Source organism: Aquarana catesbeiana, linkage group LG04, assembly GCF_042186555.1.
Source record: "Aquarana catesbeiana isolate 2022-GZ linkage group LG04, ASM4218655v1, whole genome shotgun sequence".
NCBI lineage: Eukaryota > Metazoa > Chordata > Amphibia > Anura > Ranidae > Aquarana > Aquarana catesbeiana.
In genome coordinates this window covers 253,639,813-253,661,585 of record NC_133327.1, presented here as the reverse complement: position 1 = coordinate 253,661,585, position 21,773 = coordinate 253,639,813, and the positions used below count along the sequence as shown (strand labels likewise).

General features: G+C 42.9%; 1 protein-coding gene across 2 annotated transcripts in view; it reads left to right on the top strand.

Annotated features, from left to right (window-relative positions):
• CCDC50 (coiled-coil domain containing 50) overlaps positions 1–21,773 on the top strand; it is a 148,241-nt gene that overhangs the window by 60,526 nt on the left and 65,942 nt on the right. For both annotated transcript variants that reach the window (XM_073626393.1, XM_073626392.1), the window contains exons 2-4: positions 16,344–16,406; positions 16,499–16,628; positions 20,975–21,065. In XM_073626393.1, coding sequence (XP_073482494.1) covers positions 16,344–16,406; positions 16,499–16,628; positions 20,975–21,065 — 284 coding nt within the window. The remainder of the gene's footprint in view (positions 1–16,343; positions 16,407–16,498; positions 16,629–20,974; positions 21,066–21,773) is intronic.

The window sequence follows — 21,773 nt, the reverse complement described above, 5'->3', positions numbered from 1 at the left end:
GGAGTTAAGATCTACCCACACAGAACAAACGGGGTTAATTATAGCAAACACAGCTGCCCAGCCCCCCTCATAAATGAAGAGAACTATGTATAATTTTACAGTGTTGGAATTTTCCAGAACAGAACATCTAAAAAAAATTATGTGATGTGAATGAGAATATGTAACAAATATAAAGTAGGTGTTATCCCAATTTGCCTGCAAAATAGAAATACACTTTAAGCCAAGGGCCTTGGGACTCATTCACATGGGCGGCCAGGGGTTGGTAAAAGGAAGAGATGGTTGATCTGTGTGTTATACTGGCCTCTGACCACCTAAACTAAACAGACATGCAGCCTCTCAGGACTGTACACATGCTGCAGCTGCGATGGTATGCTTCACGACTGCTGCTGCTGCAAAAAAAGGCATGGCACATTTGCCAGGCATTACTGCCACCAAACACGACTCATTTTGTATTTATTTTTTTTCGTTTTTAAATCGAACATTTGTATTTCCTAAGGAGTTTAGTTTTGCTTAAAGTTTAATCTGTGGCATTATGCTTCTCTCTTTAAGATTTCAGTGCGTAGTGTTTTCATTTTTGGCCTCAGGCAAACTTTATGATTATCAGGTGTAAAAATCTGGAAGCAAAATGGACATATTCCATTTTTTTTTTTTTTTTTTCACTTGTTACTGTTTTTGGATCGTGACAAAGGGACAGGAGATGCCGAGACACAAATCTTTCACCACCGCTGCCTCTTTCTTTAGGAACTTTTCAGTCCATGGTCTTTTCGGATAATAATAAAACTTGCAGACTCAGATTTTAGGGCCTTACTTGACATCCCAAACACGACTCTATTGGGTTGCTGGTGGTTGTGGTGTGGTAGGTTGGCATTTTACGGGTTAAAAGAAGCATTGAGGCGGTGACATTGCCTCCTCACTGCCTGTAAAGCACCTTCTAACAAAAGATGCACTGGATTGCTTTTGAAAGGGGCGTCGATAATAGCCGCATGTCTGAACGAGCCCTTGGAGAGTCTTGGGTGATTTTTGCTATCACTGCACAGCAGCTAGGGATCATATTGAAAAAGCCACAAGATACATAGGGGAACATTTTGTTAATGCATTTGCATTTCATATAAGCATTTTGCATGTGTGTTCTGTGCACAAATATACTAGAAATATATATTAGTTTTGCATGATTGTGCGACCAGGTAGGTAGGGACTACTGTCATCATCCTCCTCCTTTTTTTTTTTTTTTTTTTTTTTTTTTTGTGCTATCGCTGGTTCAGTGATTTAATTCAAGCACAGAACTGTCAATGATTTTAAAACTGCTTAGAAGTATTTTTTTTAAATATACACAAGTATGTTCATTTTGATAGCCACTAAATTACTATGCCAAATGGGGAAATCTGCCCCTGAATTGCATTCGAAATAAAAGAAGCAACAGGTTAACAGCCTCAAACAAATAGGTGTTCTCTATAGTTACACAACAAAGGAAATATAACAAGTTAGAGGCCGACTTTTATGCAAGTTGAGGTCTATAGACCTCAAGTTTACACAGACATTCCCTAAAATCATGGTAAAATCTTTTAAGTCGTGCCAGTGTGAAAGGGGCCTAACGGACTCGCTTCCGCAGCCACATTTGACAGGTATGCGGAGATGGTTGCACAGCCCTGGATGCTTAGGCTCTGTGTTCATGCACACGTTTTCTACGTACCTGTCAACAAAAGATGAGGCTGAGGGCCTGTGTGAATGAGCCCTAAAAGTGACATGTTGTGCAGAAATGGTTAATGAGACCATAATACTAATGTAACACACGCAGAGCACAAGTTTGCAAATTAGAAGCAAATGGAGCTGGGCTGAGGCGGCGAGATCTCCTCATACTTTACATATGTCACAATTCAACCATACCTCCCTCAGTGGAACTGATGGGCTACAGCTGTTCTCTCTCACAAAGGAAAATGCATCATTCCAGACCAACATGGATAAAAAATACACAATGTAATTTTTTTTTTTTTTTTTTTTGTGTGTGTTTGGAAAATATGACTAGGGAAACGTATGATGTGTTTGAACACTTGTGTAAAACTCGGTAACAGTAGTTAGAAAGCTTTCTCTTTTATTTGATGGAGATGTGTGGGAAGGTCTTTCTTGAAGGAGTACAATGTGTACATGACGTGTAGGTTTTCTGAAGCTTGTTGATGATTGATGGACAGCCATGATCTGCTGCCTTATGTATGACATATATTCCCTTGTCAACAGCATGTCCTTTACCATGTGAACCTCATCAAATATCAACAGATGCCTTCTAATCATTTCAGCCGGGGGTGTTTTTCCTTCCCTGAGTCGTTAATCTTGTTAATCAAATAGGTTAGGGAGGAAGACCTATGACTGTTCCAATATCAGGTGTGTTCTTTTTAGCTCCCACTTAAAAATCACCAGTACAATGCATCTGTAAATAGAATCCGTAGTCATACAGTGGGTGACATTTATCATTCTCGTCTCATCCTTTGCAATCCAGTAAACGTTTGCAATGCATGTTTCAGTCAGAGAGCAAAAGTGCAACTGCTCTACTATTTTAGTGTCAGTTCTTTAGGCCTCATGTACTCTGCTGCTGGTAAACGAACGTTCAGGAGCAGTTGGGCATTTTTTTTTTTTTTTTTTAGCTGCCCCTGAACTCTCCTCTTATGAGGACATGTACAGTGGGGATGGAAAGTATTCAGACTCCCTTACATTTTTCACTCTGTTATATTGCAGCCATTTGCTAAAATCATTTAAGTACATTTTTTTTCCTCATTAATGTACACACCGCACCCCATATTGACAGGAAAACACAGAATTGTTGACATTTTTGCAGATTTATTAAAAAAGAAAAACTGAAATATTACATGGTCCTAAGTATTCAGACCCTTTGCTCAGTATTTAGTAGAAGCACCCTTTTGATCTAATACAGCCATGAGTCTTTTTGGGAAAGATGCAACAAGTTTTTTCACACCTGGATTTGGGGATTCTCTGCCATTCCTCCTTGCAGATCCTCTCTAGTTCTGTCAGGTTGGATGGTAAACGTTGGTGGACAGCCATTTTTAGGTCTCTCTAGAGATGCTCAATTGGGTTTAAGTCAGGGCTCTGGCTGGGCCATTCAAGAACAGTCAGAGTTGTTGTGAAGCCATTCCTTTGTTATTTTAGCTGTGTGCTTAGGGTCATTGTCTTGTTGGAAGGTAAACCTTCGGCCCAGTCTGAGGTCCTGAGCACTCTGGAGAAGGTTTTCGTCCAGGATATCCCTGTACTTGGCCGCATGCATCTTTCCCTTGATTGCAACCAGTCATCCTGTCCCTGCAGCTGAAAAACGCCCCCACAGCATGATGCTGCCACCATCATGCTTCACTGTTGGGACTGTATTGGACAGGTGATGAGCAGTGCCTAGTTTTCTCCACACATACCGCTTAGAATTAAGGCCAAAAAGTTCTATCTTGGTCAGACCAAAGAATCTTATTTCTCACCATCTTGGAGTCCTTCAGGTGTTTTTTTTAGCAAACTCCATGCAGGCTTTCATGTGTCTTGCACTGAGGAGAGGCTTCCGTCGGGCCACTCTGCCATAAAGCCCCGACTGGTGGAGGGCTGCAGTGATGGTTGACTTTCTACAATGTTCTCCCATCTCCCGACTGCATCTCTGGAGCTCAGCCACAGTGATCTTTGGGTTCTTCTTTACCTCTCTCACCAAGGCTCTTTTCCCCCGATAGCTCAGTTTGGCCAGACGCCAGCTCTAGGAAGGGTTCTGGTCCTCCCAAACGTCTTCCATTTAAGGATTATGGAGGCCACTGTGCTCTTTGGATCCTTAAGTGCAGCAGAAATTTTTTTTGTAACCCTGGCCAGATCTGTGCCTTGCCACAATTCTGTCTCTGAGCTCTTCAGGCAGTTCCTTTTGACCTCGTGATTCTCATTTGCTCTGACATGCACTGTGAGCTGTAAGGTCTTATATAGACAGGCAGTGGTGTATTTAGGCTTTGTGCTGCCCTAGGCCTGACTAAACTCATGCCCCCCGAGAGCCAATCCAAAAATTGGCTGAGGTGTTGACATCGCGGGATCCCTGAACAGGTAAGTGTCCTAATATTAAAAGTCAGCAGCTACAGTATTTGTAGCTGCTGAGTTTTAATGTTTTCACGGGGTGGGGACGGGACTCCTCTTTAATGAGTTTGCATTGATGGAGCACTTTATTGCAATATCATGATCTGCATATTAATGCACTTTCACTAAATGTGGACTGTTTAAAGGGTTTGCATTGATTTTAGCATGCATGGAGCACTTTACACATGCCAGTGGCAGCTGGTGCTCAAAATTTTTTGAGGGGTGCAAACAAACTAAAAAATTCAGAAAAAAAAGACATCAATTGCAGCCTCACTGTGCCCCTCCAAACGCAGCCTCACTGTGCCCCTCCAAACGCAGCCTCACTGTGCCCCTCCAAACGCAGCCTCACTGTGCCCCTCCAAACGCAGCCTCACTGTGCCCCTCCAAAGCCAATACTGTTCCCATAACACTGATATAATTTATTAAATGACTTTACCTGCTGTCCCGGGGGGTTCCCTTGTTCGTTCGTTCGTTCGTTCGTTCGTTCGTTCTCTCCCTCTCCCTCTCCCTCTCCCTCTCTCCCCCTAGGCCAAAACACAGCCCTGTAGACAAGTGTGTGGCTTTCCTAATCAAGTCCAATCAGTGTAATCAAACACAGCTGGACTCAAATGAAGGTGTAGAACCATCACAAGGATGGACAGCACCTGAGTTAAATATGAGTGTCACAGCAAAGGTCTGAAGTCTTAGGACCATGTGATATTTCAGTTTTTCTTTTTTAACCACTTGCCGACCGCCGCACGACTATATACGTCGGCAGAATGGCACGGGCAGGCAAAAGGACTTACATGTACGTCCTTGCCTGCCCGCGGGTGGGGGGTCCGATCGGACCCCCCCCGGTGCCTGCGGCGGTCGGCAAATCTCCCCCGGCGATCGGTGGAGCCAATGGGATCATTTCCCTGCCTCTGTATTGTACACAGAGGCAGAGGAAATGATGTCATCTCTCCTCGGCTCGGTATTTTCCGTTCCGGGCCGAGGAGAGAAGACTGTAATGTAAGTGCACAACACACTACACACACAGTAGAACATGCCAGGCACACAAAACACCCCGATCCCCCCCGTCACAAACTGACACCAAGCAGGGTTTTTTTTTTTTTTTTTCTGATTACTGTATTGGTGTCAGTTTGTGACAGTTACAGTGTCAGGGCAGTGAGTGTTAGGCCCCCTTTAGGTCTAGGATACCCCCCTAACCCCCCCTAATAAAGTTTTAACCCCTTGATCACCCCCCGTCACCAGTGTCACTAAGCGATCATTTTTCTGATCGCTGTATTAGTGTCGCTGGTGACGCTAGTTAGGGACGTAAATATTTAGTTTCGCCGTCAGCGTTTTATAGCGACATGGACCCCCATATACTACCGAATAAATGTTTTAACCCCTTGATGGCCCCCTAGTTAACCCTTTCACCACTGATCACTGTATAACCGTTACGGGTGAAGCTGGTTAGTTTGTTTATTTTTTATAGTGTCAGGGCACCCGCCGTTTATTACCGAATAAAGATTTAGCCCCCTGATCGCCCGGCGGTGATATGCGTCGCCCCAGGCAGCGTCAGATTAGCGCCAGTACCGCTAACACCCACGCACGCAGCATACGCCTCCCTTAGTGGTATAGTATCTGATCGCATCAATATCTGATCCGATCAGATCTATACTAGCGTCCCCAGCAGTTTAGGGTTCCCAAAAACACAGTGTTAGCGGGATCAGCCCAGATACCTGCTAGCACCTGCATTTTGCCCCTCCGCCCGGCTCGGCCCAGCCCACCCAAGTGCAGTATCGATCGATCACTGTCACTTACAAAACACTAAACGCATAACTGCAGCGTTCGCAGAGTCAGGCCTGATCCCTGCGATCGCTAACAGTTTTTTGGTAGCGTTTTGGTGAAATGGCAAGCACCAGCCCCAGGCAGCGTCAGGTTACTGCCAGTAGCGCTAACACCCATGCACCGTACACCTCCCTTAGTGGTATAGTATCTGAACGCATCAATATCTGATCCGATCAGATCTATACTAGCGTCCCCAGCAGTTTAGGGTTCCCAAAAACGCAGTGTTAGCGGGATCAACCCAGATACCTGCTAGCACCTGCGTTTTGCCCCTCCGCCTGGCCCAGCCCACCCAAGTGCAGTATCGATCGATCACTGTCACTTACAAAACACTAAACGCATAACTGCAGCGTTCGCAGAGTCAGGCCTGATCCCTGCGATCGCTAACAGTTTTTTTGGTAGCGTTTTGGTGAACTGGCAAGCACCAGCCCCAGGCAGCGTCAGGTTAGTGCCAGTAGCGCTAACACCCACGCACGCACCGTACACCTCCCTTAGTGGTATAGTATCTGAACTGATCAATATCAGATCTATACTGGTGTCCCCAGCAGTTTAGGGTTCCCAAAAACGCAGTGTTAGTAGGATCAGCCCAGATACCTGCTAGCACCTGCGTTTTGCCCCTCCGCCCGGCCCAGCCCAGCCCACCCAAGTGCAGTATCGATTGATCACTGTCACTTACAAAACACTAAACGCATAACTGCAGCGTTCGCAGAGTCAGGCCTGATCCCTGCGATCGTTAACAGTTTTTTTGGTAGCGTTTTGGTGAACTGGCAAGCGCCAGTGGCCTAGTACACCCCGGTCGTAGTCAAAACAGCACTGCAGTAACACTTGGTGACGTGGCGAGTCCCATAAGTGCAGTTCAAGCTGGTGAGGTGGCAAGCACAAGTAGTGTCCCGCTGCCACCAAGAAGACAAACACAGGCCCGTCGTGCCCATAGTGCCCTTCCTGCTGCATTCGCCAATCCTAATTGGGAACCCACCACTTCTGCAGCTCCCGTACTTCCCCCATTCACATCCCCAACCAAATGCAGTCGGCTGCATGAGAGGCATTTTTATGTCCTCCCGAGTACCCCTACCCAACGAACCCCCCCCAAAAAAGATGATGTGTCTGCAGCAAGCGCGGATATAGGCGTGACACCCGTTATTATTGTCCCTCCTGTCCTGACAATCCTGGTCTTTGCATTTGGTGAATGTTTTGAACGCTACCATTCACTAGTTGAGTATTAGCGTAGGGTACAGCATTGCACAGACTAGGACACACTTTCACAGGGTCTCCCAAGATGCCATCGCATTTTGAGAGACCCGAACCTGGAACCGGTTACAGTTATAAAAGTTACAGTTACAAAAAAAGTGTAAAAAAAAAACACAAACAAAAATATAAAATAAAAAATAATAGTTGCCGTTTTATTGTTCTCTCTCTATTCTCTCTCTCTCTATTCTCTCTATTGTTCTGCTCTTTTTTACTGTATTCTATTCTGCAATGTTTTATTGTTATGTTTTATCATGTTTGCTTTTCAGGTCTGCAATTGTTTATACTTTACCGTTTACTGTGCTTTATTGTTAACCATTTTTTTGTCTTCAGGTACAGCATTCACGACTTTGAGTGGTTATACCAGAATGATGCTTGCAGGTTTAGGTATCATCTTGGTATCATTCTTTTCAGCCAGCGGTCGGCTTTCATGTAAAAGCAATCCTAGCGGCTAATTAGCCTCTAGACTGCTTTTACAAGCAGTGGGAGAGAATGCCCCCCCCACCGTCTTCCGTGTTTTTCTCTGGCTCTCCTGTCTCAACAGGGAACCTGAGAATGCAGCCGGTGATTCAGCCAGCTGACCATAGAGCTGATCAGAGACCAGAGTGGCTCCAAACATCTCTATGGCCTAAGAAACCGGAAGCTACGAGCATTTTATGACTTAGATTTCGCCGGATGTAAATAGCGCCATTGGGAAATTGGGGAAGCATTTTATCACACCGATCTTGGTGTGGTCAGATGCTTTGAGGGCAGAGGAGAAATCTAGGGTCTAATAGACCCCAATTTTTTCAAAAAAGAGTACCTGTCACTACCTATTGCTATCATAGGGGATATTTACATTCCCTGAGATAACAATAAAAATGATTAAAAAAAAAAAAAATGAAAGGAACAGTTTTAAAATAAGATAAAAAAGCAAAAAAATAATAAAGAAAAAAAAAAAAAAAAAAAGCACCCCTGTCCCCCCTGCTCTCGCGCTAAGGCGAACGCAAGCGTTGGTCTGGCGTCAAATGTAAACAGCAATTGCACCATGCATGTGAGGTATCACCGCGACGGTCAGATCGAGGGCAGTAATTTTAGCAGTAGACCTCCTCTGTAAATCTAAAGTGGTAACCTGTAAAGGCTTTTAAAAATGTATTTATTTTGTTGCCACTGCACGTTTGTGCGCAATTGTAAAGCATGTCATGTTTGGTATCCATGTACTCGGCCTAAGATCATCTTTTTTATTTCATCAAACATTTGGGCAATATAGTGTGTTTTAGTGCATTAAAATGTAAAAAAGTGTGTTTTTTCCCCAAAAAATGCGTTTGAAAAATCGCTGCGCAAATACTGTGTGAAAAAAAAAAAAATTAAACACCCACCATTTTAATCTGTAGGGCATTTGCTTTAAAAAAATATATAATGTGTGGGGGTTCACAGTAATTTTCTTGCAAAAAAAAATAATTTTTTCATGTAATCAAAAAGTGTCAGAAAGGGCTTTGTCTTCAAGTGGTTAGAAGAGTGGGTGATGTGTGACATAAGCTTCTAAATGTTGTGCATAAAATGCCAGGACAGTTCAAACCCCCCCCAAATGACCCCATTTTGGAAAGTAGACACCCCAAGCTATTTGCTGAGAGGCATGTCGAGTCCATGGAATATTTTATATTGTGACACAAGTTGCGTGAAAGAGACAATTTTTTTTTTTTTTTTTTTTGCACAAAGTTGTCACTAAATGATATATTGCTCAAACATGCCATGGGAATATGTGAAATTACACCCCAAAATACATTCTGTTGCTTCTCCTGAGTACGGGGATACCACATGTGTGAGACTTTTTGGGAGCCTAGCCGCGTATGGGACCCCGAAAACCAAGCACCGCCTTCAGGCTTTCTAAGGGCGTAAATTTTTGATTTCACTCTTCACTGCCTATCACAGTCTCGGAGGCCATGGAATGCCCAGGTGGCACAAAACCCCCCCAAATAACCCCATTTTGGAAAGTAGACACCCCAAGCTATTTGCTGAGAGGTATAGTGAGTATTTTGCAGACCTCACTTTTTGTCACAAAGTTTTGAAAATTAAAAAAAGAAAAAAAAAATTTTTTTTTTGTCTTTCTTCATTTTCAAAAACAAATGAGAGCTGCAAAATACTCACCATGCCTCTAAGCAAATAGCTTGGGGTGTCTACTTTCCAAAATGGGGTCATTTGGGGGGGGGTTGTGCCACCTGGGCATTCCATGACCTCCGAAACTGTGATAGGCAGTGAAGAGTGAAATCAAAAATGTACACCCTTAGAAATCCTGAAGGCGGTGATTGGTTTTCGGGGTCCCGTACGCGGCTAGGCTCCTAAAAAGTCCCACACATGTGGTATCCCCGTACTCAAGAGAAGCAGCAGAATGTATTTTGGGGTGCAATTCCACATATGCCCATGACCTGTGTGAGCAATATATCATTTAGTGACAACTTTGTGCAAAAAAAAAAAAAAATAAATAAATAAATTGTCACTTTCCCGCAACTTGTGTCAAAATATAAAATATTCCATGGACTCAACATGCCTCTCAGCAAATAGCTTGGGGTGTCTACTTTCCAAAATTGGGTCATTTGGGGGGGGGGGGTTGTGCCATCTGGGCATTTTATGGCCTTCAAAACTGTGATAGGTAGTGAGGAGTAAAATCAAAAATGTACGCCCTTAGAAATCCTGAAGGCAGTGATTGGTTTTCGGGGCCCCGTATGCGGCTAGGCTCCCAAAAAGTCCCACACATGTGGTATCCCCATACTCAGGAGAAGCAGCTAAATGTATTTTGGGGTGCAGTTCCACATATGCCCATGGCCTGTGTGAGCAATATATCATTTAGTGACAACTTTTTGTAATTTTTTTTTTTTTTTTGTCATTATTCAATCACTTGGGACAAAATAAAAGAAAATATTCAATGGGCTCAACATGCCTCTCAGCAATTTCCTTGGGGTGTCTACTTTCCAAAATGGGGTCATTTGTGGGGGTTTTGTACTGCCCTGCCATTTTAGCACCTCAAGAAACGACATAGGCAGTCATAAATTAAAGGCTGTGTAAATTCCAGAAAATGTACCCTAGTTTGTAGGCGCTATAACTTTTGCGCAAACCAATAAATATACACTTATTGACATTTTTTTTACCAAAGACATGTGGCCAAATACATTTTGGCCTAAATGTATGACTAAAATTGAGTTTATTGGATTTTTTTTAGAACAAAAAGTAGAAAATATCATTTTTTTTTTTTCAAAATTTTCGGTCTTTTTCCGTGTATAGCGCAAAAAATAAAAACGGCAGAGGTGATCAAATACCATCAAAAGAAAGCTCTATTTGTGGGAAGAAAAGGACGCAAATTTCGTTTGGTTACAGCATTGCATGACCGCGCAATTAGCAGTTAAAGCGACGCAGTGCCAAATTGTAAAAAGTGCTCTGGTCAGGAAGGGGGTAAATCCTTCCGGGGCTGAAGTGGTTAATAAATCTGCAAAAATGTCAACAATTCTGTGTTTTTCTGTCAATATGGGGTACTGTGTGTACATTAACCTCTTCAGATCCGCGCTATTGCCAAATGATGGCAACAGCATGGATCTACATTGCCGGGACTACATCTATTGACGTCACCCCGTGCACGAGCGCGCCGCGCACGCCCCCTGCAGGGCGCGTGATCAGCGAGTCTATGAGACTCGCCTGATCACAGATCAGAGTAAGGGGTCGGTCCCGACCCCTTACCACATGATCAGCTGTCAGTCAATGACAGCTGATCATGTGATGTAAACAGAGCTAATAATCGGCTATTTTTCCTCCTCGTGCTGACAGTGTGAAGAGGAAAAAAAAACCCAATCACTGGCGGCCGTGAGAGGGACATCAGTCCCGATCACGGTGATCATCTGCCCCCACAGCAATAGGCACCAGTGCCGCCTACCAGTGCCACCCATCAGCACCCACATCAGTGCAACAACAGTGCTGCACATCAGTACCACCTATCAGTGCCTATCAGTGTCACCTATAAGTGACCATCAGTGCCCATCCGTGCCACCCATCAGTGCCGCCTTATCTGTGCCCATCAGTGCAGTCTTAACTGTGCCTATCCGTGCCCACCAGTGCCGCCTCATCAGCACATATCAATGAAGGAGAAAAATTACCTGTTTGCAAAATTTTATAACAAACTATGAAACATGATTTTTTTTTTTTTTTAATTTTCCATCTTTTTTTGTTTAGCAAAAAATAAAAATCCCAGCTGTGATTAAATACCACCAAAAGAAAGCTCTATTTGTGGGAAAAAAATGATAAAAATTTCATTTGGGTACAGTGTTGTATGACCGCGCAATTGTCAAAGTACGTCAGCGCTGAAAGCTGAAAATTGGTCTGGGCAGGAGGGGGATTTAAGTGCCCAGTAAGCAAGTGGTTAATGAGGAAAAAAAATGAACTGAAATGATTTTAGCAATTAGCTGCAATATAACAAAGAATGAAAAATGTAAGGGGGTCTGAATACTTTCCGTCCCCACTATACACAGGGTCGTTTTATGTTTCTAGGCAGTTGAGTTTTAGAAGCATTTTTTTGGAACACAAAAAATGGGTTCAGGACGAATGTTCAGAGGCATTTGAAATGCCAAATGCTTGTAAACTCGTGGAAATCTGTAATCTGAGTTAGGCACATTTTCGTTTATAACCGTTCTTAACCGCTTGCCGCCCGCCTGCTGTCGTGAGGTGGCGCGGCTATCGTTCTGGGAGGGCGTCGTATGACGCCCTCGCCTTCCCTACCCACCAGGGGGCGCTCGCCGCCGATGGCAATCGCGCGCGCCCGCCGTGTCACTGGGCACCCGATGCGCGTGCCCGGCGGCCACGATGTCCGCCGGGCACACGCCATTGCCCAGTAACACGGCAGGACTTGGATCTGTGTATGTAAACACACAGATCCACGTCCAGTCAGAGAGGAGAGATGACCGATCTGTGTTCTCAGTACAGAGCAACACAGATCGGTCTCCTCCCCTTGTGTGTCCCCTCCCCCTTCAGTTAGAAACATTCCCTAGGAACACAGTTAACCCCTCGATCACCCCCTAGTGTTAACCCCTTCCCTGCCAGTCACATTTATACAGTAATCAATGCTTTTTTATAGCACAGATTGCTGTATAAATGTGAATGGTCCCAAAAAATGTGTCAAAAGTGTCTGATGTGTCCGCCACAATATCGCAGTCACAATAAAAATCGCAGATCGCCGCCATGACTAGTAAAAAAATAAAAAAATGCTATAAATCTATCCCCTATTTTGTAGACGCTTTAACTTTTGCACAAACCAAATAATATACGCTTATTGCAATTATTTATTTATTTTTTTTACCATAAATATGTAGAAGACTAAGTATCGGCCTAAACTGAGGAAAAAAATTTGTTAAAAAAAAATAAATGGATATTTATTATAACAAAAAGTAAAAAATATTGTTTTTTTTTTTCAAACTTGTCCCTATTCTTTTGTTTATAGTGCAAAAAATAAAAACCGCAGATGTAATCAAATACCCCCAAAATAATGCTCTATTTGTGGGAAAAAAATAATAAAAATTTCATTTGGGTACAGTGTTGTATGACCGCGCAATTGTCATTCAAAGTGTGACAGCGCTGAAAGCTGTAAAATGGCTTGGGCAGGAAGGGGGTTAAAATGCACTGTATTGAGATGGTTAAAGAGGAACATGTAAGATATGTGAGAAACACAATTTTCACCACATGGGGAGAGAGACTGCACTCTCTTCTCTTACAGAATGGCTGAAATCGTTAATAATTTACATGTTTTTCCTGCATTGTGGACATTTGGGAGGGTCTCCTGAGGTTATCTTTAAAAAAAGCTTCTAAGCTTGTTAAATGGATGTTTTTCACTGTCCTTTATCAGCTGTCAGCTTTCAACTGCCATGTACATGAGGCCCAGTAATCAGTCCGTGAAAAAGCCTCAATAGTCCCACCATGTAAAGGTGTGACTGCTGCTGTGATTTTGTTAAAAAAAATGAATAAAAACCAAGCGCTGATGTCTGATGTGGATAAATATGTGTGATATAAATAAATTGTGCTTAAAAAAAAATATATATATATATAGTTAGTGCTATGATAAAATCAGTAAATTAAAGCTGCTATCAATATAGGGTGATCAGATAACCAAACAAATAGTACTAAGTATAAAATTGATGCGCTTTAAATAAATAGTGCACAATATGCTGCTGTGACTAAACTGAAATCCAGGAATAAAAAATGCATACATGTGAATAAAATAGATAAATAATTATGGTGCTAATACATGTGTTAAAATTTCCAAAATAAATCTTCAAATTGGTGATGTGACGGTGAATATAAATAAAATAATAATGACACTCTGAGTACAATGTCCAGGCAGAGATAAATAGTGGGGGAAAGTAAAAATAATTAAACAGTTCCTTCCCTTAATCCAGATTGATTGACTCGCTGGGTTAGATCGTTTGTATCAGGATATTTAGTTTTTCTTGCATCCCACTTTAGCCATAATACTGCTGGTGATTCGGCTCTCAGGATAAAGGTGTTATGCAAAGCAAGCAAAGAAAAAATAGATCATTGTGCAGTGAACTTACTAGATAGTACATAAGCAAAACAGGGACAAGAGATACACTCACAAACTCCCGGTCTATTAGAAGCATTCAAATATGCAGATTGCAGTCAGCCGCTGTGGACGAGGTTTCCCATAGAGAAACAGCTGCTGTTAACCTTCAGGTGTATTGCAGCACTGAACGTCCTAAGCTCCTCCCACGCCTTGCATCACTGACACGTGACTTTTTCAAGCGCAAAGTCTGGAGTTCAAACTGCTGGGGTCAGCCCGGAGCTAATCACTGAATGGTATATTAGAATTCTGTATTGAAATTCTGGTAAAACACCAGCCGGCATAGGAGCATTCTGACAGTGGCAAACATAACCAGGAAAGGAGCAGTGTGACTGTTGGATGTAGCCTGGAGAGGAACTTTCTGACTTTGGAGGACACGTCTGGGAAATAAATTTTCTGACAGTGGTGGAAATGTCTGGGAGAGGAGCATTGTCATTGTCAGTCACAGCCTGGAGAGGAACTTTCTGACTGTGGGGGAACATGTCGTCATGGCCTGGAAAGGAACTTTGTGATTTGTGAAGGACATGACTGGGATAGGAGCATTCTGACTGTGGGGGACATGGCCTGGAGAGGAACTTTGTGATTTGTGAAGGACATGACTGGGATAGGAGCATTCTGACTGTGGGGGACATGGCCTGGAGAGGACCTTTCTGACTGGGAGGACATGACTGGGATGGGAGCATTCTGACTGTGGGGGACATGGCCTGGAGAGGACCTTTCTGACTGGGAGGAAAATGTCTGGTAGAGCAGTGTTTTGACTGGAGGGTGGTGATAATGACTGGTAGAGGAGTAATCTAAATGCAGGCATTGGGGGTGGAATAGAAGGCTTGGAGCAGAGCGATCTGACTGGGATGGAATGATGGGCAGGCAAGGAGCAATATGATGGGGGGGGGGGGGTTGTAGAAACGGGCAGAGAGAACAGCGTCAGGTTTGGTATATTTGCACTAAATCGAAAAGTGATCAGGAGAACTTCTTAGCTGCGTGACAACTTTGTGGGGTTGACTTAACAAAGGCAAATAGACTGTGCACTTTACAACTGCAGTTTCGTTCATTTTCCCTGGAGTTTAGTGAATGCGGTGAAGCTTTACTTCTAGCTTTACTAGAGAATACCCAATGAGGGTCAAGGAAAAAGGGGGAAAAATGCCTTTTTACCTGCGCATGACGTAAATCGGCAGAGCTTTACCACATTTCCTAAGCTCTGGGGAAAATTGGTGCAACTACACTTGCAACGTGCACTGTCTGTTTGCCTTCAGCAAATCAATCCCTGTATGTACTGTTCGGTGCAAATATGTTGGCACAGCATAGGTGCTGTTTGAAAATTCATAAGGCTGCAACAGACACTAAAAGTGAGCAGTTACATTGATTTAAAAAAAAAAAAAAAAAAAAAAAAAAAGCTTTTTATTTAGCTTCATTTTAAAGATTGAAAACCATTTGGTAAATGTTTTCAAAGTGTAAGTAACCCCCCCCCCCCCCTATCATTTTCAGTCAGGGAAGCTGCCATCTTTGCCTCTGTTTAATCTACAACTGCCATGTTGCTGCACATGTGATCAGTTATGACACCAGCCATTGGATGGTTTGGTTGAGAGCACAACCAATGGGAGTGTTACATTTCTGGCACGTACCGAGAATGAAACTGGTAAATGGATGGGTTTACTTTCGCTTTGAATGGTAAATTATAAAACCTAGATGCAATCAATTTGTAAACCATTCTAACCAAAATATTGTTTTAAAAGAGAGGCCTTGACATTTTTAGCCTCATTCACGTGGGCTGTTTGACGCACTCCTAGGCAGCGAGTGCTGCATGCAGGCAGCCCATTCATGTATATGGATGTTTTGGCTGCACGGATGCAGCTGCTCGTCCTAATGTGACAGGGGTGCAGGTGAGTGGCCCTGAATGTACATGATCTGTTTTCTGGGTTGCTCACCCACACGCCTGTCCTATTAGGATAAGTGGCTGTGGCTGTTCAGACACGAATACACCACCTGCATACAACACCTCCCCAGCTTAGGGACTCATAAACAGGTGGCCCTTTCATGGTGTATTGGCCTCAGAGTCCAATGAGTTAATGAGGCATTACAAGCGTATTCTTACAAGTTTGTTTTATGTATTGATTTGTGGATTGGCCATCTGTGGATGGAGCCAAGCACAACTACTCTGAAAACATAACACTGCATGTAGAAAAAAACCCTCAAGTCAGGTAAGTGGGTAGGCGGTTTGAGGGTTGGGGGAACATGACCATATTTCAGGTTACACCCTAAATATGGGTGTTGCATGAAACATGGTCACAAAGGTGGATGGTAGACTTAGTCTTTTACATTTTCCCAGAGTTCAGCTGTAAAGTAAATGTTGCAATAACTTCTCAAAATATTCCCTCACCACTATTCCACTGAACTGTGTTAATTTTTAAGCAAAATGAGCAGTTATGACATTTAACCATTTGATAGCATTTAATGTTAGGAAGTTCTTTACGTTACCTTGTTTTACGTGTGGATATTATTGCTTGTTAAGTATACTTCTTTTTTTTTTTTTTTTTTTTTTTTCTTGCTATTTAGCTTATCTCTTTTATATTAAAAGTGTTCAAATTTTTTGTTTTGACAGTTTGCCGTGATTTTGCAGTGCTGGAAGATCACAGTCTTGCACATACCTTGCAGGAGCAAGAAAGTGAGTAATAGGTTGACAATTTTGGTGTAGTTGTGGGTCTGACATTTAATTTTGTTACAGACCCAATTTTTACAATTCTATCTTTTTTGTAGTTGAACATCATTTAGCTACAAATATACAGAGGAACCGTCTGGCCAAATATGATCTAAAGGTGGCCAAACAGCTTCAGGAAGAAGAGGACCTCATAGCACAATCCAAGAATAAGCACCGACACAATGAACTGTGAGTACTTCCTAAAGATTTCTGTCGACGTGTTAAATGTTACTATTTTGAAGACATACTGCAATTGCTTTTAGCAATTTCAATATAATTTTTTAATGTTTTCAAGCTTATTTAATGAGAAACCTTACCCACGACCATGAAAATAATTCCCAATATGCAACTTGGATTTGATGTTCATTTATCCAAGAAAAACGTACCTACAAGCTCAGTGAATCCTATATTGTCCTTTCTTCCACTCCACTCTTCCATTGCAAACACCCGGCGGCCTTCACCACCATCTTCGTTTTCTTTGTTATCAGGAGCCAGCTGTCTTTTCCTGGTTCTTGCAGCTGGCCCCTTCATGATGTGGTGCTAGACCTCCCAAGACTGGAACCACGTCTTTCACAGTACTGTTTCCATAGTGTTTGGCGATTTTTTTTTTTTTTTTTTTTTTCCCTCCTGGGATACATATCTTGCATCCCAAAATGCTGCAGGCCGTAGGTGCTGAACTCGCGCTAGATCTCCTGACACTCTCTTGTAACATGATAAAGGCAATGCACAAGATCCCTGTCTGCACATGCACGAGATCTGTTGACACATCTTTCATGTTAAATGTTGCCATAGTGTTGGGAGATCTTGCAGGAGTTTGGCATTTACAGTCCTGCAGGCATCTGGTATGCATGTCACGTATTCCAGGGGCAAAGCATGGCCTAGGCAAGGAATTAGGAAGTTTTAATAGACCAGTATCAAAAAAGGTATTTTTCTAAAGGGGGGGAAAAAGTAGTAAGCTATAAGATGGAGAGCGAAGAAGAGAAGAGACTCAGTTGTAAATGTGGTGCAAGGCCTGGTTTTTACAAGTTTTGTAATTACAAACAAAACTGTATTAACCCATATAACCCCATTTCTTAGAAGTTTGGCTGTCCTTTCCTCAGCTCTGCTGATAAAGTCCAATTATATTTTTGGTAGCCTTTTTATTTTAACTTTCATTTTATTTTTTCTTCAGCCAAGCTAATGGGTACACTGGATATTTCTTTTCTTTTTTTTTTTTTTTTTTTTTATTTTACTTTCAATGACTTGAATCGTAAACAAGTGCCGAGTATTCCTCAGTAAAAATAAAATAGGAAAATCTGCGTTCCCGCTCATTATTTTGCGCTAATGCAAATGTACGCGCATATAAGCATAAATATGAATTAATTTTCCCTAGGAAGGTATTGTGTGTACGAATGCGCAAATATGCGCATAAATATGCACAAAAGAAACCAGAAATTGCTTCCAAAAAAAGCTGAAGCTCAGACATCGGTACTGTGTGCAAGAAGCCTTATTCACCTGTGACGACTCATCAGCACCAACTGATGTACGTAAGGCCTTGCCTCACACGCAAGGAACAGTCTCGCTGCAATGGGAGACCTTATCCTATGATTCTCTGTTGCTGTTGGGGGTGAATTCCTGGTATCCCCAGCAGGAACCAATTTCTGTAATGTAGATGCTGGGACCCCTATTATAGGGTCAGCCTCTTTGTAGTCTTCTATATTTCTACCAGATGAAACTGAGATCTTCCCTGTGTCCACAAGGCTCTTATGTTCACTTTGGATTGTTTGTTGCTTTGTGCACAGTTAATGAAGCCATATGCACTTCTAGCTTTAAGTCAGCTCCATCAGCATCCACTGCAGAACTGCAGAATGTAATTCTGACCTTACTCCATATCTAAATTTGCCTTAGGCCTTTATTATCACCTCTGTTTCCGATTCCTCAGTCTACTCTTGAAGAGACAGTATTTTAGAAAATCCTTAAGACAAGGGTTTTCAAGAAGTAGTTTCTAATCTAGAGTCAAACATGGCTGCAAAGATCTTCCCACTTGGTATTTAAAACATTCCTCTGTGAAGAATGTAGACGACCTGTAGACTCATGGGACCCTTATGTGAAGGAGCTTTTTCCCTTTTTAAAGGTGTGGTTTTTTTTTTTTGTTTTTTTTTTTTTGTTTTTTTTTGTCAAGTGGCCTACTGTAGAAGCTCTAGCCATGCACCTTCACAAGCATGCTACCAATAGGTATAATTGTTTTCTTACTTTTTTGGGATTTCACTGATGGAAAGTCAGACTTCCTACTCAGTTCTCAGTTTAAATTAACTGAAGCAAGCCTCTGTCCTCTGACAGAGACTTTGATTTGTGGAACCATCTCACTGTACATCACCGGCCTTTTACTAAATGACCCCTCCATCACAAGAACAAACCCTTGTGTCTTGAAGCTTTTAGAACACATGTCTGGCGGCCTGTGCTTCAGTGGCCTCTTAGAAATATCTAGTTGTCTTAGATTTTTGCAGTTCATAAAGGTTTAAGTGTTAAGTCTTGTTTAAAAAGAGAAAAAAATAACAACCATGTTGTACTTACCTGCTCTGTGCAGTTGGTTTTGCACAGAGCAGCCTGGATCCTTCTCTTCTCAGTTCCCCCTTCGCTGTTCCTGGCCCCTTACTCCTGTCGACTGCCCCCACGGCATGCAGCTTGCTATGGGGGAACCCGAGCTGAGTCACAGCTCCGTGTGTCCATTCAGACGCGGAGCCCCGCTGTCCCCACCCCCATTCTCTCCTGATTGGCTAACTAACTTTGACAGCCGTGGGAGCCAGTGGCACTGCTACAGTGTCTTAGCCAATCAGGAGGAGAGTCCCGGACGGTTAAGACACTTGTGTACATCGCTGGAGAGAGATGGGGCTCAGGCAAGTAATTAGGGGGTGCTAGGGAGGCTGCTACACACAAGGTTTTGTTATCTTGATGCATAGAATGCATTAAGATAACAAACCTTCTGCCTTTACAACTCCTTTTTAAGGGTGCTATCATCTGCAATCCTTGTCTAGATGGGTATAAACAATCTTGGGTCATCTGCGAATGGGCCCATCTGACTCAAATCTTCGCCATAAAAAAAAATGGCTGTTGACCTTTTACCCTGTCCTGCGGTATAGCAGATCTTTTCCCTCTCAACGTTTTTGGAGGTTGTTAGGGAATTCCCTTTTTATGATGGTTTCTACTTTTCGAGCAGTCTCGGTACTTTTCTGTCCCTCCCTTTTTGTGTTGGGGAGTCTGGAATTTAGGCAAGACATCAAGCTTTTCTCTTTAGACCATAAAGTCATGGACGCTTTTGCCTGGACTCTGGCCAGGGTGGGAATGGTCCTCCCACTATGCTTAGTGGACTTCCCCAATGGATTCATCCTCTGGCTTACTCCTTGAATATTGTTCTCTTGAATAGATTATCAGGGGATTCCTCTGTTTGGTCTTCATCTGGAGGCTGCATGATTGTTACCTCTGGAAACATTTGAGGACTACCTCTACAACAGACCAGCTGTTCTTCTCCCTACACTGGGCAGTGTTAAGTGTGTCGTTTTTAACCACACTGTTTGTTTTTCCTAGAGTCAAGATCCTGTCTTTCAGATCCTCTTTTCTGATGATCCCCACTTTGAACAGTATGGGTTCTGCACGCGAATACCCCTACTTTTTTCTTTGCAAGGAAGTATCCATTACTGTGAGGTGCTGTACTGTCCAGGAGGGTCAGTAGGCAAGACACAATGTAAACTTGCTGCAGGTTTTCTCTAAGAGGTAGTATTGAGGAAAACAGGTATCACCCTCTGTGTTGTTGGCTTCTGTACTGCTTACAAAATTGAAGCATAACGGTTGGAGGTGGGGGAGACTATAATTTTTTTTTGTTTGCTAGTGTCCCAACCTCCTTTAGGTGGCAGTATAGCCCAATTTTTTAAGAACTCCTAAGATTTCTGTGTCCCATAATGGACTTCAAGAAAAAGTTTTTTTTTTTTTAAATTATTGTAATTTTAACATCTATATTTAACACTGCTTGTTTTTATTGTTGTTTGTTATTATTATTATTATTATTATTATTATGAAAACATGTAAGGAGCTATTTTTTTTTTTTTTTTTTTTTTTTTTTTTTTTTTTTTTTTTTTTTTTTTTTTTTGTTTGTGTAGAAATCCAGGTACTTCCCAATCTTTGCTATTACACCTGCAGTATATTTCTGATCATTTGTTAAAGGAGACTTCAGCTATAGACCAGTTTATGATGACCAATCAAAGCCTGAATAAGGCCAGCTGGTTCAGCAGGAAGCGGCCAAGATTTGAACCGTTAATGGGCAGGCTGAATATACCAAGTTGGATCGATCACCCTGGGTACAACCAGCCTGCCAGATTCGCTTGCGATTATCGCAAGCAGCTGCTATAGCCGCTAGCAATAATCATGGTCTTCTCCCCTGAAATTCGCACCGCGTATGGCCTACCTTGGTGTGTTGAATTTTTGAGTCATAGAAGTGTGTTTTACAGTGACACTTATTGTGGCACTAAAGCTTCAGTTTTTTTTTTTTTTCCCCCTTCTAGTGAAGTTTTAGATAGTGAAATAGCTCAGGAAATTCAAGAGAAGCTGGTGATTGAAGCAGAAAGCAGACGCAGACAGGAGGAGAAAGATGAGGTAAGTGCATTTCTTTCTTTTTTCATTGTAGTAAAAGGGTATTAGAGAATGCATGAAATGGTGATGGCAGAGGGGATGAATTGGGTGCATAATAAATGTGACCGTAGACATTGGTGAATAATCAGGTGTACTTAAAGCAGAGTTTCAGTCATTTTAAAGTTTATTAAAAGTCAGCAGCTACAAAAAGTGTAACTGCTGACCTTAAACAGACACTTGACTGTCCCACGGTCCAGCGATGCGGCCGCCGGAAGCCTCGCTCCTCTTCCGCTCCTCTCCACGTGCCGGCATTGCAAGTGTGGGCACCTGGCTGTGACAGCTTGCAGCTTCTCGGCTGGGTGCGCACTGCGCAAGTGTGAGTCGTGCTGCGCCTTCTTGGTGGCCGGGCAATCTTCTGGGACCTGTGGGGTGTCCAGAAGATTTGAGAGAGAGAGAGGGGGAGAGGAGGGAGGAGTTGCCTAGGCAGCGCGAGTGGAAGTGGGAGCTGGGTACCTGTCAAAACCCCCCCAAAAAAAAAAAATCACATGCCAAATGTGGCATGTAAGGGGGCGAGGAGTGCTTAACCGCTTGCCGACCAGCCACCGCAGTTATACTGCGGCAGAATGGCATGGTATGTCGGTTCCAAAGGCGGCCCGCTGCTCGCCACCGGAGCCGATACGAGTGCCCGGTGGTCTCGATGATCGCCAGACTCCCGCAATCGCTCGTAACATG